Below are 16,611 nucleotides of genomic sequence, written 5' to 3' on the forward strand. Positions count from 1 at the left end.
ATAAATAAAATCTTTTAAAAAAGGAATTCTGTAGCCAGATATGAGTCAAAGGACTCTGGTGGCACTGGTGAATGCCTTGGTGGTCCCACAGTGGTGAAAGGACAGGATATTTCTAACACATGCATAATGATGAAGGTATTCTGAACATCGCTTCAATGCAGACTTTGATTTCACCATCTGTAAAATGAAGAATATCACTAACGTCACAGGATTTCAGGTACTTTCATGGAACAGATGGAGGTGGATTTGGTGATTTCTATATTTGTAGCTGGAAGGAGAAACTCCAGACTTTCACCAGGGGTATTAGGAGTCAGGATTGAAGACAAGTGGGTAGGTCTAGGGAAGAAACAGATTATCTTCTCCCTCTGTTCCTATTTAGAATTGTTCTCTCTGTCTTCTGTATTCTTACAGCCTTTTCTTGTTATACTATGTATTAAGCTGTAAAATGTCTGCCTCTTCCATTAGACCATGCTCTCTTGGTGAGCACAAAGATGCCTTCTTCACTACTGTGCATCTGGAATCCAGCACTGTGTTGGATGTGCTCCATAAATATTCAGAGGCCCAATCAGAAAAGGCAGAGAGATAATTTGCTTCGACCTGGATGGAACTGGAGGGTATTATGCTGAGTGAAATAAGTCAATCGGAGAAGGACAAACATTATATGTTCTCATTCATTTGGGGAATATAAAAAATAGTGAAAGGGAATAAAGGGGAAAGGAGAAAAAATAAGTGGGAAATATCAGAAAGGGAGACAGAACATGAAGACTCCTAACTCTGGGAAATGAACTAGGGGTGGTGGAAGGGGAGGTGGGCGGGGGGTGGGGGTGACTGGGTGATGGGCACTGAGGTGGGCACTTGACGGGATGAGCACTGGATGTTATTCTGTATGTTGACAAATTGAACACCAATAAAAAATACATTTATTTAAAAAAAAGGCAGAGAGAATGGAATCAAGCAGGAAATTTCCTTAAAAAGTAGAAAAACAACAGAAGTGTTCTTGTGTAGTAAAAAGAAACAAGGAGGAAGGGAATAATGAAAGGAGCACCTTAAAACTGAATGAGATTTTTAAAGTCATGACCTATGAGGTTTATAACATGTGTAGAAGTAAACCATATGACAATAATAGCTCAAAGGGTTGGAGAGGATAAACCAAGTTAAAGTATGGTTTTCACTGTTCAGAAAACAGTAGAAGTATTCATTTAAGTTAGATTACAATAAACCAAGCATGCATATTGTAATCTGAGGTCATTATTAAAAGAAAAGGAAAAGACAAAATGGATTAATAAATACTTGTTTAATCCAGAAGAATGCCAGACAGAAGAAATAAAGAAGCAAAGGACATATGAGACAAATAGAAATGGTGAGATAGTAGATTCAATCCCATCTATATTAGTCATTACAATAAATATAATTGAACTAGTTACTCCAATTAAAGCACCAATATTGTAAGACTTGTGAAAAACAAAAAAAAAGACCCAACTATGGGCTGTTTGGAAGAGATGTGTGTTGGGGGTCCCTGGGTGGCTCACCAGTTTGGCGCCTGCCTTTGGTCCGGGGCATGATCCTGGGGTCCCGGGATCGAGTCCTGCGTCGGGCTCCCGGCATGGAGCTTGCTTCTCCTTCTGCCTGTGTCTCTGCCTTTCTCTCTCTCTCTCTCTCGGTCATGAATAAATAAATAAAATCTTTTTTTTTAAAAAAGGAAGAGATGTGTGGTAAATATAAAGACCCTGAGAGATGAAAGATATAAAAGGACAACAAAAGATATACCACGCAAACAGTAAAGAAAAACTAAGGCAGCTTTCTTAACATCAGGAAAAGTAGACTTGGTGGCAGGACTATCACAAAGATAAATCGAAGAGGGACCTTTGATAAGGATAAAAGGGTTAACTCAACAGAAAGATAACCACCTTAAACTTGTACACATCTGATAATATAGCTTCAAAACACATGAAAAATGAATGAAATGATTGCTATATTGTATTTTGAGGAGACTGGCTGGAGACCATTACTAGGATTTTGATTGTTATCTCCACTACAGGCTTTCTACAATCTCTGCTGGCCCCTTGGCCAAAACAGACACTTGGCCAAAGGATGTGGGCATCCTTGCCCTGGAGGTCTATTTCCCCGCCCAGTATGTGGACCAAACAGACCTGGAGAAGTATAACAATGTGGAAGCAGGGAGGTACACGGTGGGCTTGGGCCAAACCCATATGGGCTTCTGCTCCGTCCAGGAGGACATCAACTCCCTGTGCCTGACGGTGGTGCAGCGGCTGATGGAACGCACACAGCTCCCATGGGACTCTGTGGGTTGGCTGGAAGTGGGCACTGAGACCATCATTGACAGGTCCAAGGCTGTCAAAACAGTGCTCATGGAGCTCTTCCAGGATTCGGGCAATACTGACATTGAGGGCATAGATACCACCAATGCCTGCTACGGTGGCACTGCCTCCCTCTTCAATGCTGCCAACTGGGTGGAATCCAGCTCCTGGGATGGTATGTGCTTCCCAAGATCTTATGTAAGAAAGGAACTGGGTTAGAGGTTGAATCCTCAGTTTTGTTTCTTCATTTCCCCAGCGATTTCATCAGGGAGGGGACGACAACCTATTCACACAGCTGCTGCTATCATCGACAACCACAATGATGATAAATGCTTAGACCTGGATAGCTTTATACTGTTAATTAGGTAGCGTGTTCACATAGCCATTCATTTAGACCCCCAAAGCTTCCTAATACCTAGGTACTTCTTAATACCTAGGAAGTAGGTATTATGCCTGATTTATAGGTAAGAAAAGTGGAGGATCTGATATCTTAAATATAGTGTGTGGCATGGATGAGACACCCAACCAAATCCAACATATTCCTATTTCTCATAAGTTTCTCCTGAGCCTCTGAGAGATGGAGATTTAAACAAGCTTGTGTATTAAAGAGAAAGCATGCCGGTAGAAATAGACCTAAAGAACCACAGGATAAAAAAACAAAACAAAGAAAAGAGTCACAGGATAAACTATTACATGGAGTATTTATTCTCTTACTCCCTTGCCTGGTTACTAGGAAATTATCTTTTGCTTAACATATTTTTTTTAAATTATTTTATTTATCTGCTTATTTATGAGAGAAGGAAGTGGGGAGGGACAGAGGGCATGGGATAAGCAGACTCTGTGCTGAGCCCCCAAGCCCAGTGCTGGGCTTGATCCCACGACCCTGAGATCATGACCTGACTGAAATCAAGAGTTGGATACTGAATCCCCTGAGCCATTAAGGCACTGTATATTTTGTACTCAATATATTATCCTGTATCTTGCTTAAATCCCTTAACTACTTTCAGCCTCAGAGCTCTATTTGGCAACCAGCCTTGCAGGGCTGGTAAAAGGACTGTACAAGAGATCCACAGGGATGCGAATGAATATTATCTGTATAGTCAAGGCACTTAGTATGTTTACTAAGTGGAAACTGGAATTTAAAACATTCATAATTAAAATGATTTATAATTAATATAATTAATGTAAGTTATAACATTGATTATAAATTCTTAATGTTGGCAGGGACCTTAGAGATTATCTAACCCAATATTCTTTATTTCAAAGCAAGGCCAAAAAGAGGTGGATGATTTGCTGTGCAGTGCATTTCCACACTGCCATTCAGAGATCTTCTCGCCCATCTGAAGAACTGTGTGTGTATATATATATATATATTCCAACTCCAAATATATAAAAATATATATATATATATATTCCAACTCCAAATATATAAAAAAATATATATATTTATATTTGGGGTTGGAGTTGGAATTGTTATAATTCTTAGAAGAAATTTCTTGGGTTTCAATGAATTTGTGTTAGAATCCTGACTCTGAATCCTTATCATGTCATCTATTAATTGTGTGGCTTAGGCCAAGTGACTGAAGTTCTTTGGGCCTCCATTTCTGTGTGGATAAGGAGGGAGTAACTGTACCTGATGTATAGACTTATCATGAGGAAAGAGATTTTTATTTTTGTTCACTGGTCTGTCTTCAGTACTCAAAATTGTGCCTTGCTCACAGTCTACTTGAAATTTGTGTAGTGATCTCCAGTAGAGATAATTACTTCTTGTCTCTCATTACAGGTCGCTATGCGATGGTGGTCTGTGGAGACATTGCAGTGTATCCCAGTGGGAATGCTCGCCCCACAGGTGGGGCTGGAGCTGTGGCCATGCTAGTTGGGCCCAAGGCCCCTCTGACCCTCGAGAGAGGTCTGTGATAAACTGTGGAAATGTGGTACCAAGAGACTGTGCACAGCAAATGCATAGCTCCCAATCACAAGTTGGCATACCCACTACGCAGGGCTGAAGTATGGATTTGAGGATGACATGGCTTGCCTTCAAGGGGCTGAACTGGGGAACAAAGGGCAGAGAGGAAGGAAAGAGAGGGATTAGTGAGGTTTCCTCTTCTGCACCATCATGCATTGTAATAATGATGCATGGAATGTATGACATTGGCGCTGCAGATGAGGCTCTTTAAGGAGCCTGACTGACAATTTAAGGTGAAAGAAGATAATTGGGTATAAGGAGAAAGGTTCTCCTTTGAGACTTTTGGCATCTATTCCAGATTTGGTTAAGGCCATATACGTATGGAAATGGAAATATAAATCTCATTTATATTAGTAACCATCTATTCAACTCCCTTTAAATTTGGGAGGGAATTTGAGTGGGCTCAGACAGAGAAAGGCCAAGAAACTGTTAGTACATGGCTCTCCATCCTCTCTGCTCCATGAGGGCTGCGTTATACAGTCCCTGAATCACTCTGTGTGCCTTGCCAGGGCTTAGAGGAACCCACATGGAGAATGTATACGACTTCTACAAACCAGATGCGGCTACAGAGTACCCAATAGTGGATGGGAAGCTCTCCATCCAGTGCTACCTACGGGCCTTGGACAGGTGTTACACATTATACCGTCAAAAAATCCAGAAACAGTGGAAACAAGGTATGGGACTCAGAGGACAGAAAGTAGATATTCTATTTCTGGGGCCATGAGTTGGTTCTAAAAGTTTTAGACAAAGTTTCTTCTCCCCTTAAAAATGATCTCAAGGGAGTTGCTTCATGTTCCCTTCCTCCTACACCCTTCTCTGGGTCTATGCTAAAGTCCATCTGGAAGCAATCCAAATTCAAGTATGAACCTGCCTCTAACTTGAGCTAAATGAAAGAAAGTAAACAACCTAGGGCCAAAGCTGCCAATAGGAAACCAGTGGGTGTCAGCCACCTAGGGAGGTGCTGTGGTGAATCAAGAATAACCACATCCTACTGGGGCTTGGATTTGTTTCTGTTGAAGTCAGGATTGATTTGACTCACAGTTTGTAATTTGCTACCTTTTAAAGTCTGATCGATGATGAAAAATCTTACTTCTACTCTCAGTGTACTAAAGTGTTAGTGATTTTTCTTTGGATGGTAATGTTACAAATTAATTTTATATTCACCCTTAGTTTGAGTTTCCCTGCTAAGAAAATATGTACTGCTTTCATAATCGGGAAACAAGCTTTATTTTAAAAGTTCAGAGCAATCTACTTTAAAAAACAGAAGGGTTCTTACCTGATTAACCATGGCCTGAAGGGCACCTGGATAGGCAGTTTTCAGTGTGGGAAAAGGCACTTGTGGAAGTGTCAGAGCACGGATGCTATAGGGGTGGCCTTAGGAGCCACGTCTTACCCCTTTCCACTGCACTGAAACAGATGCCAGCCATCACTGCTGGCTCCTATGAGTAAGCAGTGGACTTGGACTTCTCTACCTTCCATCCACTGTAAACTTGCTATTGGCTAATTGCTCTCACCAACTCTGAATTCTTTCAGCATTCTAATTTTGCTCCTTAACCTAATATAGAATTTGATTGATGCTGCTTTGGCTCTCAGTACTAAGAGACAGTGTGGGGTGTCGATAGGTTCAGAGACATCAGAACCTAAATCCAATGTCAGCCATTTTCAAGCTGGGTAACCTTGGACACATGACCTATCTTCATATTTTAGAGACTTTGTTTCCTCCTCTGAAAAATAAAGAAAGTAACACAACACTAGTTTGATTTGGAGGAATTATCTGTCATAAAGGTTGGCAATAGTAGACAGGAAGAAAACATTTGTTTCTTTTTTCCTTTCTTTATAAGTAGAGTGCTTAGTAAAATGCTTGTAAAGTCAATGAACAAACCTTACATGTGTTTGCTGGAGTAGGAGCTGCCACAAGACTGTCAGCATACTTAGGTCTTGGGGTGTAGGTCTACGTGGCTCATCTGCCATGGCACATCCTTACTTTCACACTTCCTCTTCCAGCTGGCATCGATCGGCCTTTCACTCTCGATGACTTACAGTTTATGATCTTTCACACACCCTTCTGCAAGATAGTCCAGAAATCCCTGGCTCGCCTGATGTTCAATGACTTCCTGTCAGCCAGCAGTGACACACAGACCAGCCTCTATAAGGAGCTGGAGACCTTCAGGTAGGTCCTCTTTGGGGAACCTAGAGGTTCTTGAGGGCTGAGGAAGGAGGAGATTTCCTCACACCTTGAGTTTGTATCATCAGCCAACCCTGCAGGGAGGGGACAGTCCTCCAACAGAATAGAAATGACACCAAGTCCATATGGTCTGCATAAGGCCCTCCATCTTTTATCTCTAGGGAACACAGGGAATTTGCCAGCACCTCTAAATAAAGTGGCTATAAGAAGCGTCAGAGAATAAGAAAAAGGGGAAAGGGAGAGTGGATAAATCATTCAGTCAGTAAACATTTTGTGAGCATCAACTATGCGTCAGGCATCATTCTAGACTCTAGGGATACCAAAATGAATGTGACTCCATGATCCTTGCCTCAAGGATCTTACAGTCTTTATGGACAGAAACACCTCAAAGCAAATAATCACAGTACAGGATGGCAACTTGGGAGCAACAGGCCTCATTCTCACTTGCCATTGTTGAGTTAATGTCTTGCCCTATTAACTTAATTTCCCTATCTATGAAGTGGAGATAGTCCAGCTCACCCCCTTTGAAGAATATTGTTTATTGATGCATTACTCCAAGACATATAGAAAAGAATTATCTTCAATACACAATTCCCACTGGAAACAAAATATTCCCTTTTCTTCTTGGTAGCTGTTTAGTTCAAGTTTTGGAGTATTCTACCAATATTTGTCCCCATTACTAACTATTACTACTAACCCTGCCACTAACATCAAACACAAAACATCAAAATGAGCACAAACACTACTTATAAGACTTGCCCCATGAAAAAAAAAATCTAACATATATCAAAGACAATAGTTTAATATCATTAATATATGGAAGTCTCATCAGTGATAAACACCCTAATAGAAAAATAAACAAAAGATATGGACCAGAAATTTCCCCAAAGAAGAAATGCACAGGATCCTATTTTCAAATGTTCTTACTCATTAGTAGCAAATTTAAACAAGTTACCATTTTCCTTACATAGCCTTTAAAAATTTTTGAATACCCAGAATTGATGAGGCTCTGGGAAAACAGGCAACAGTAGATGTGTAAATTGATACAAGGGCTTTGGGGAGAAAAAGAAAACACAAAACAAAGGCCCAAAATGGCTCAGTAAATCCACGTGTGTGAGGGAACATGTAGTGCTTAAACTGGGGAGGACAGGAATGGGTAGATTGGTTCTAGTAGGGCACATCATATCGTGGCTCATTCGGCAGCCTTTAAAATGCTTAGAGATGATGATTTAAGGTCATAGAGAAAATTAGTTAGTGATGCATGCTGAATAGAATATATAGCATGCTTTTGTTTTCTAGTTAGCCTTATGAAAACAGGGATGGATGCCACAAGAAAAATTGACCCAAATGCACTCTGAATGGTAGGACTTTGTGCTTGTCTGTATTTCCAAATATTTTGTAGTAAAAATATGTGCCTAAAAGTCTCTCCAGGAGCTCTTACTTTTCCCCTTTGCTGTCTCTCTCCCCTTCTGTGGTCTCTCACCTGGCCTGTGTCTCTGGCTGCCTCCCAGGGGGCTGAAGCTGGAAGACACCTACACCAACAAGGACATGGATAAAGCACTTCAAAAGGTCTCCCTGGACTCATTCAACAAGAAAACCAAGGCCTCCCTTTACCTCTCCACACACAATGGGAATATGTACACCTCATCCCTTTACGGGTGCCTGGCTTCCCTTCTGTCCCAGTGAGTACTGCGCGTAGCCCTGCCTCCTACCCCCCACCTTATGGTCTGAGGGGTAAACCAGGTTTGGTTCATCTTCTGATCCAGAAATTTTTAAGGAAGGAAAGATAGAAGAAAAGATAATGAAACTCATTTCAAAGGTGCATGTATAGGCAGATTTAGAATCAGTATGAAACAGTGGTCTCCAAAGTGATGATGTATAATATTAAGGGATGTGTAAGATCTACTTGGATGGAGCAAGAAAATTGTAGAACTTTGATGCGTATTTTTATCTCATACATTTAAAATCTCTGTCCCTTGGGGATCCCTGGGTGGCGCAGCGGTTTGGCGCCTGCCTTTGGCCCAGGGCGTGATCCTGGAGACCCGGGATCGAATCCCACATCAGGCTCCCGGTGCATGGAGCCTGCTTCTCCCTCTGCCTGTGTCTCTGCCTCTCTCTCTCTCTCTCTCTCTCTGTAACTATCATAAATTAAAAAAAATAAAATAAAATAAAATCTCTGTCCCTAGTAAAGCATGGTGGTTAGGAGAGTCTAGCTTTAAAAAAAAAAAAAAAAAGGAGAGTCTAGCTTTAGAACCCATAAATGAGGTCTAAATACCACTTATTAGCTTTGATCTTGGAAAAATACTTGACCTCTACATGCTTCACTTGCTCCATCTATAAAACATGCACACTAACAATACCTACTGTCTAGTGTTTTGACAAATGTTAAATTATAAATGCATTTATAATTTATATTTACAATGCATTTATAAATGCATAAATGTTAAATTATAAATGCTAATCCTCATCAAGTGCTTGGATGCTAGTTGTTATTTCTATTGATATTCTGTTTATGGGTTTTATAAGGAAATGCTTTACTATAGTACCTGCACATAACATAGGAGATACATATATGGACTCAATCAAATTATTACTGTTGAAGAGATGATAAAAAGGTACAACTGCTGAAACACTGCCAGAAAACCTGGAAGCCTTGAAGTGGCCTGACCTCCAAACCTCAGATTTCACTGAATTCTTCTTGTCCTCTTAGGAGGGGAGAAGCTCCTTTTATGCCCCAAATTCTGTTATGCTCAATGTGCCTTTTGTATCTTAGATTTTGGCCAGTCTCCTGGCAAGTTTTCTTCTTTCTGAGTCTATCTCCAGGGTCTTCCAAAAGCTCATCTTTGTGCAAAATGCCTGGAGCCCATTTCTACTTGCAAGTCATTGACTAGATTGGGGTGATAAGTTTATGGTTTATTTGAAGGACAGAATATAATGCCAATGCACTTCTTGGGTTTTGATTTCTTTCCATGCAGGCACTCTGCCCAAGACTTGGCTGGCTCCAGGATTGGGGCCTTCTCTTACGGTTCTGGCTTGGCAGCAAGTTTTTTTTCATTTAGAGCGTCCCAGGATGCTTCTTCAGGTGAGTCCTGTCTTTCTATTGGCACTTCTGGTAAGATTCTTCCGGTAAAAGAAACCACTCTCTGCCTCACCACTATTGAGGCTCCCATCTGGACAGAATAATGTTGAGCTTAAGTATAGAGGAATTGGGGCACCTGTGTGGCTCAGTCAGTTAAGCATCTGCCTTCAGCTCAGGTATAGATCTCCAGGTCCTGGGATGGTGTCCCACAACAGGCTTCCTGCTCAGCGGGGAGTCTGCTTCTCCCTCTCCTTCTGCCCCTATCCCTGCTTGTGCTCTTTCTATTTCTATCTGTCTGTCTCTCAAATTAAATAAATAAATAAATCTCTGAAAAAAAAAAGAACAGAGGAACTCCCTGAAGGGATTTAAGCAATGGAGTACATTTGTATACTGTATATAGTTAAAGCATTTGACTGGCTACTACTTGGAACTAGGTTGAAGAGAAACAAAGGTAGAAAGGGGAAACAGTCAGGTTGTTCCAGCAAACAGTCCAGGCAGGAGGTAATTAATGGCCATTTGGTTGCAACTGGTTAAAGAGAAGTTGATGGATTTGAGATTTTCAATACATGTTTTTGATTACTTTATGTCAGATGGGATCAAGGGTGTACATCTTAGCACTATGTGGGACATACCTGGAATAAAAGAGTGTGTCTCCCCATATGTTTCACTACCATTATGTTTGCTGATTTTTATCATTTCTCAATATTCCAAGTCACACACAGCACTTTCCGCCAGGGTTGGAGCTCCCACAGAACCTGGCTCTCTATTGGGCTTGCAGTGATAATGACAGTGAAAGCAGATTTAACAATCTTGCCTTTGATTCCCAGGATCCCCCCTGGAGAAGCTGGTGTCTAGTATGTCAGACCTGCCAAAACGTCTCGCCTCCCGGAAACGTATGTCCCCTCAGGAGTTCACAGAAATAATGGACCAAAGGGAACAATTCTACCATAAGGGTAAGAAAAAGAGAGAAAGGAGAAGGAAATTTTCTCAGATTCCACTCTGTCAGTGGCAGAGAACTGGAGATTCATCATAGGTCTGGACTATAGTGGCCCGGGCTGAGGATGTCTATGAGATATGATTGGGAGAAAATCTGTTAGGTCCAAAGGAGCAAAAATTGGGTGGTAAAGCAGAAGGCAGAGTGGAGAAGAGGTGGGAGGCAGCATGTACCTTCTTGGTATAGATTGTAGTTAACTACCCAAAACAGGATGCTGAAAATGCAGTCCCAAGGACACCAGACATGTGGTCTTGGAAACGGCTATCTATGCAACGGTTAAAAGAGCCCAGACTTTGGAGATAGATATTCAAATCTAAGCCAACCTGTGACACTCACTAGCTCTTCATCTTTGGGAAAATTATTGAAGTTTTCCCAGTTGTCTTACTTCTAAAATCATACCAACTTTGCAGGATTGCCAAAGAGATTAATTGAATTAATGTACTTAAATAAATTATCAACAGATATTACTGTTTTTGCTCACCTGCCCCCTTTCCCTATCAAACATAAAAAACAAAATATTGCCCAATAAAGCAACAAAGGAAAAGGAGCTAAAGTTATGACTAGAGAGACCAGATGGTGGTTTTAAAACCAATACCAAAACAAAACATCTTTTCTCAAGCAAGAGTTGGGACATATGGTTTGCAGTGTGGTCTGAAAGAAAGACAGAATATGCGGAACTGGGAATGTTCCAGAAAATCTAGGCCTAGTAGTCAGCCATCTTCTCTGGAACAGGGGACACCTTAGGGCAAAGAGGAAAAGCAATTAAAATAGAAATAGGACTTCTGAGATGAGCATTGGTGGACAAAGACCAGAAATAATACAACGAGTCAGAGCCAGAGAACTTAGGGCATACTGGAAGACAGGGAGATCTGAGGTGTACATAGACACTGGCAAGAGGACAGAAAGAGGACTTCAAGAGAAGAAGGTCATGTTCACTGTGGGAAAACGTCATACTCCTACACCAAATTTCTAATAGCCAAGGCTTATGTACTTGATCCAAGATGGCTGCTTGGATCAAGCACATAAGGTTAGTACTAGATCTAGTACAAGGTCCAGGGCTCTGCTGGGTTGTGACAGGTGGCTTCACAGCCCCTTGCCACACAGCCAGGAGAGCTTCAGGTGGAGGCATCCTTAGGACTCTTTTCTCTTCCCTAACCCCATGTAGCTTTTTGTAAGTATTGCCTCTTCTCGTTCACAGTGAATTTCTCACCACCTGGGGACACAAGCAGTCTTTTCCCAGGCACGTGGTACCTGGAGCGGGTGGATGAGCTGTATCGCCGCAAGTACGCACGGCGACCAGTGTAAAGGTGGTGAGTGACATTTTGTAGGGTTGGTGACATAAAGTTTTTCCTCTGGGTGACAGGTGCAATTCCAATAGTGTAACCAAGCCAGACAGGGTCTACAACTCCAAAATGATCAGAAGTGGGGAGTTTGTACTATCAGGAGCACATAGAATCCATGGGACTCTTTTTTCTAGAAAGACAAAAGCTGGGGAAAGGCCATGTTTTTAACTCTGGAATGTGAAAAACAACAACAACAACAACAACAACCTCATTTCCCTGATCTGTCCATGATAAGGAAGATCCCCTAGAACCTTGATAGAAACAAATTTGGCATCTGTGAAGGAACCAGGCTATAAACCTGAACCTACAGAACTCCTTCCTCCAAAGGAGTGAGATAGTAACAAAGAGGAGTGGCTTCAGAAAAGGTAGATACTAGTGTGTTGGTGACAGATTCATGAAGAAACAAGGTGTTGGGAATTCTGTTGGAGCCAGAAGCCTTGGCAGGAGGGGGCTTTGCCAAGCAGTTCCTCCTGGGGAACAGCAGTGAGATTTGGAAAGTCAGTGGAGAGGGGAGCGGAAGTAGAAAGAGAGAAGGGTTTCTGCAAGAGGACTGCCTGAGGGGGAGATGGGAGTTTTTTTTAAAGGAGAATCAAGAATTCAGAATTAGAATCGTACAGTTTATGGACCCAGACATCTGCCTTCAGTTTATCTAACAAGTTGGTAAAATAAGCAGAATAGAGGAGTGAGAAGCAATTTCTTCAATAACCCATAAATCTCAACAAATACAGTCCCCAAATACTCTCTCTGTGTGTGTGTGTGAGTGTGTGTGTGTGTGTGTGTGTGTTGTTTCCCTCCTTTGGTAGATGAAGGGTAAAAGCTTTGCCAAGGGCAGTATGTGAAGCAAGGGAAGAGGACGAGGTCCATGGGTAATGGAGATACCCAGATAAAGCAGGGAGATGACAGGGTATGCAGGATGCCCTCAGTTCACACCACTTGGCCTCCTCTGCTAGGATGTTAGGTGCTCAGCAAGGTGGACAAGGGGTCTGACAGGCAGGGGCTGCAGGGAGTGTTGACACTGTGAGCTCCGCAACCAGGGTTCCAGATTTAGATTTAGCACTGCCAGGGAGTTGTTTGTTTGCTTGCTTGCTTGTGAAATTATTCTTGAGGGCAAGTCAATGGCAAAGAGGGGACAATTAGGTGTGCCAAGCTAGTTCAGTCATCAGAAGGAGAGATAGTGACAGAGAGAGAGAGAGAGAGAGAGAGAAATAATTTGGGATTTTCAAGGGACAGTTTCTAAACCAGGTTCCCTCCCTCCCATGATCTATAGCATCAGACCTCTGAAGAGGAAAGCTGGGTTCCTGTCCTTGTCTCATGCTAATAACTCACATGAGCAAGCAACCTGCAACAGTGAAATTTTAAGTGAATTAAAGATTTTATGTCGCTGTGGCACACTGGAGTCTCTCTTCGCTGTCCAGACTGTCCAGCCTGCTCTTCTGTCAGGCAGAACCATCATGGGGACCCTGCCCACGTCCCCTGGCTCCTGTGACATTGGGCACAGGTGGCTCAGAGGTCCAGGCTTGGAGCTGGGTAGGCTCCTGATGCGGGCAGGAGGGCCCCTCCGCATAGCCTTACATCAGACAAGAAATAGGTACTGGAGGCAAGGGCAGAGGGATGCCCGGGGTGAGACTCACACTGAATGTCCTTCTTTTGCTTCTTTAGATCCTACAGATGGTGGTGCCTGGGAAATCTACACTAGCAGAGTTTCTGCCCATGGATCATGTTTTTAAAAGCACACTCTTAGATGGAAACGGATTGGATTGGACACAGTTGTCCCCAGAAGCAGCGGCCCTGGAGAGTGAGGGGCCATCCTTAGTGGTCCTTCCTGCCTTTCTCTGCTGCAGTCACCGTCCTGGGCTAGTGGTGGGGCAGGGGTCCTCTGTGGAAGAGGGAGTGAGGAAGAGGGGAAGGCCTAGCCCAGAATCACCGCCCTCCAGACCTGGGATACAAATCCAGATAACTGCCTATCGTGTTCCCTCGTGGCCATTAGCCTTATTAGATTTCTGTGCTGTTACATCTTGATTCCTTTCTTAAGTTTTCTATCAATTTCCAAATGTTGTAGCTGGTACTAAACCCATAAAACACAATGCAAAAGTGAGGAGGAAATCAGTCTTGTATTTCTTGGAAACTAAAGCACAGGCGTGCCCCAGCTGACATGCCCCAGCTGACATGCAGAGGAGCCTCCTGGACCTCCTGGCTCTGAGGGCCCCACTCTCTGGAGCCCCACCGACCCCCACAGCTGTAAAACTGTTGAGCACTCACCTCACACACACCTGCCTTAATGCAATTCCATTCTCCTAGGAACAGGGGAAACTGTGGGGACACACAGCCTCTGCACCCGGCTTCCTTCACTGATGTAAAGATGCCATTATGCAAAAAAAAAAAAAAAAAAAAAAAAAAAGATGCCATCATGCAGTTTGGGCCGGAAATGACCGCAAGGGCAGCCGTTGCTCCTTGCTCAGAATTTGCCAGTGTTATCTGGGCAAATAAACACAGGGCCGAGGTTAGTACAGCATGCTTTCTGACTCCTCCAGCCAAAAAAAAGACTTTAGTTACCTAGCAGGGAATGCTTCTGCCAGAGACTGATTTGTCTCCCTTGGATTAGGGCACCACTTTTTCCAGGACCCTCGAACCAAATAGCCAGGGTTTGGGGAGGTGGAGATTGAGCTGGGGAGGGGTACAGAGGACACCAGGTCTTTTAAAAAGCTTCCTCAGCTGCCCTGCAGCAGGAGAGAAGATGGATTCATCGGTGGGGAACAGGGCTGGCTGGGAGGGGGCTGTCTGGAATAATAGGGCGCTGGGCACACGGGAAGGAGACGCTGAGCCAGCCCATGTCACTGTTTGCCCAGGGCTGCTCCTGTCAGCACAGGCCCCAGAAAATCTGAGTGAAATCCCGATTGGAGCAGCTGGTACAGCAGGGGCTGACTTCCCCAGGCCCCTCCAGGTGCGTGCTGCACTCCTCTGTTACACCAGCTGTGGGGCCCCCTCTGCTGGCCCCCGCAGCCTGCTCCTCCCCCCAAGCTCTCTGGAGGCCCTTAGTCTGGTTGGCCTTCCTGGTAGCACAATACATGCTTCTCCTAAGATCTCGAGTGGCGTCTGTCGTCACGGAAAAAGCCCCAACTCACCGGAGGTCTTGAGCTAAGTCTCTGGGCCTTGTGTCCTATCCACACGGAGTTCACTGTGGGGTCTTGGTGCTGAAACTGCCTCCGTCAGCCTCAGCAACCAGGACCTTCCATGTCACCCAGTGCTGGGGCCAGGCCTGCCTCCACTCAGGAGTCATTTGGCCACAATGTGGGAGTGACGGTGAAGAGCTTTAACCAGGGGGTATCGGGTTGCTGGCCAGTGGAAGGGACGCCGCCGGGACCCGGCACAGAGGCTCGTTATCAGCCCTGGTCCAGCTGCGGCACTCAGGATGCTCAGGATGCGAGGCTCGCTGCCCCCCTGCGCAGATGGAGGCTCCTGGCCCCACCGCCAAGTCTCCTTCACCACCTTTGGTATCGAGCCCTCGCGCTCCCCTCTGTGTAAGGTCCACACAGGAGGGAAAGATTTCCAGGTGCCCTGTCCCACGGCCACCCTCAGGTCGGCTACGGCCATTTCTTTGTTTGTCCAGATGAGCTGGCAGGGAAAGACTTTCCCTGTGTAGGCAGAAAGTTGCCCTGGCGGCCTAGGAGCAGCAGAGAGGATGGAGGAGTCACTAGGCAGGGCGCTGAGCCGCTGAATGTCGGGCCCAGCAAGGCCGCATCAGCTGGGGGGCTGCAAGGGCTGTGAAGAAGGGCCGGGCCCCCGCCTGCTTCCCAGCCAGGGAACAGGATTGACGCTGCGCTCAGAGTGAGGTCAGAGGAGAGGCCGCAGCCAAGAGCAATCCCGAGGAAACAGCTCCTCTGTGGGGCGCCCGCTGGATTTCAAAATCCTGACGCTTTTGACCTGGGAGTTCCGTGGACAGCCCCGGGCCAGGGGTGCCGGGAAGTTGTCCCAGCCTTCACCTGCCACCCGGGCTAGGCGGCTCCTGGGCGATGCTCCAGAACTTGAGCGCCCAGAACGTGCTCTACCTCCGCAGTGTTGGCCCGGCCGGGCGTTTCGGGGAACGAGGCCGAGACCTGAATACTGAGCTCAAAGTTTCACCCCGTTTTTATCAGTCCCTCCTGTTTTTCTGGGATCAAGGGCAGTCCTGGATCGCCCTCAAGGGGACCCTTCCCCTCAAGGGAAGTCCTCAGCGCGAGGGGTTCAATGAGAGGCGGAAGGAGGACCTGCTGCCCACTCGCAAAGGGATGAAGACACTCGTGTTCACCAAGTGCCTCGGGCCCTTCCCATGAACCACGTCTTCATCCCTTTAACCCTCACTGGGGCTCTGAGGCACCCCATCCTTCTTACTGAGGAGGAAACAAAGGCTCAGGAGAAGTAAACGATCCTTGAAGGCCTCCCCCTTCCAGGTGTGCAGCAGCCAGGTCGGAACACACCTGTTCTCCGAACGCGCTGCAGACGCGCTGCAGCCCGACTGCGGGGGCTTCCACGGACCCTTTGCTCGGTCACAGCACGGAGGCCAGAGGGGTGCTTCACAGCCGCCAGTGTCCACCAGCTGCCCCAGGCCAGCCTTCTCGGTCCACACGGGAGTCTCGAAAACAGATGCCATTCGGCCCAAGCCAGGGAGGGATCACCCCCTGCTAGTGGGGGAAACCGTTTCCTTAACAGGTGAAGCCCTTAGGCTCAGGGAGTGCCATTCTGTCACGTC

The 16,611-nt window shown here is 45.0% G+C and overlaps 1 protein-coding gene across 2 annotated transcripts in view; it reads left to right on the forward strand.

The window, feature by feature from the left end:
• Positions 1-13,904, forward strand: part of HMGCS2 (3-hydroxy-3-methylglutaryl-CoA synthase 2) — a 16,676-nt gene extending 2,772 nt beyond the window's left edge. Inside the window, exons 2-10 of one of the 2 annotated variants that reach the window (XM_077842635.1) lie at positions 2,039-2,493; positions 4,102-4,227; positions 4,794-4,958; positions 6,289-6,454; positions 7,981-8,151; positions 9,445-9,551; positions 10,376-10,501; positions 11,741-11,852; positions 13,545-13,904. In XM_077842635.1, the coding sequence (XP_077698761.1) occupies positions 2,039-2,493; positions 4,102-4,227; positions 4,794-4,958; positions 6,289-6,454; positions 7,981-8,151; positions 9,445-9,551; positions 10,376-10,501; positions 11,741-11,847 (1,423 nt within the window). In that variant the 3' untranslated portion in view covers positions 11,848-11,852; positions 13,545-13,904. The remainder of the gene's footprint in view (positions 1-2,038; positions 2,494-4,101; positions 4,228-4,793; positions 4,959-6,288; positions 6,455-7,980; positions 8,152-9,444; positions 9,552-10,375; positions 10,502-11,740; positions 11,853-13,544) is intronic. The other variant, XM_077842636.1, reaches the window with a different exon arrangement.
• Positions 13,905-16,611: the final 2,707 nt, after the last annotated feature.

Source organism: Canis aureus, chromosome 12, assembly GCF_053574225.1.
Source record: "Canis aureus isolate CA01 chromosome 12, VMU_Caureus_v.1.0, whole genome shotgun sequence".
Taxonomy (NCBI): Eukaryota; Metazoa; Chordata; class Mammalia; order Carnivora; family Canidae; genus Canis; species Canis aureus.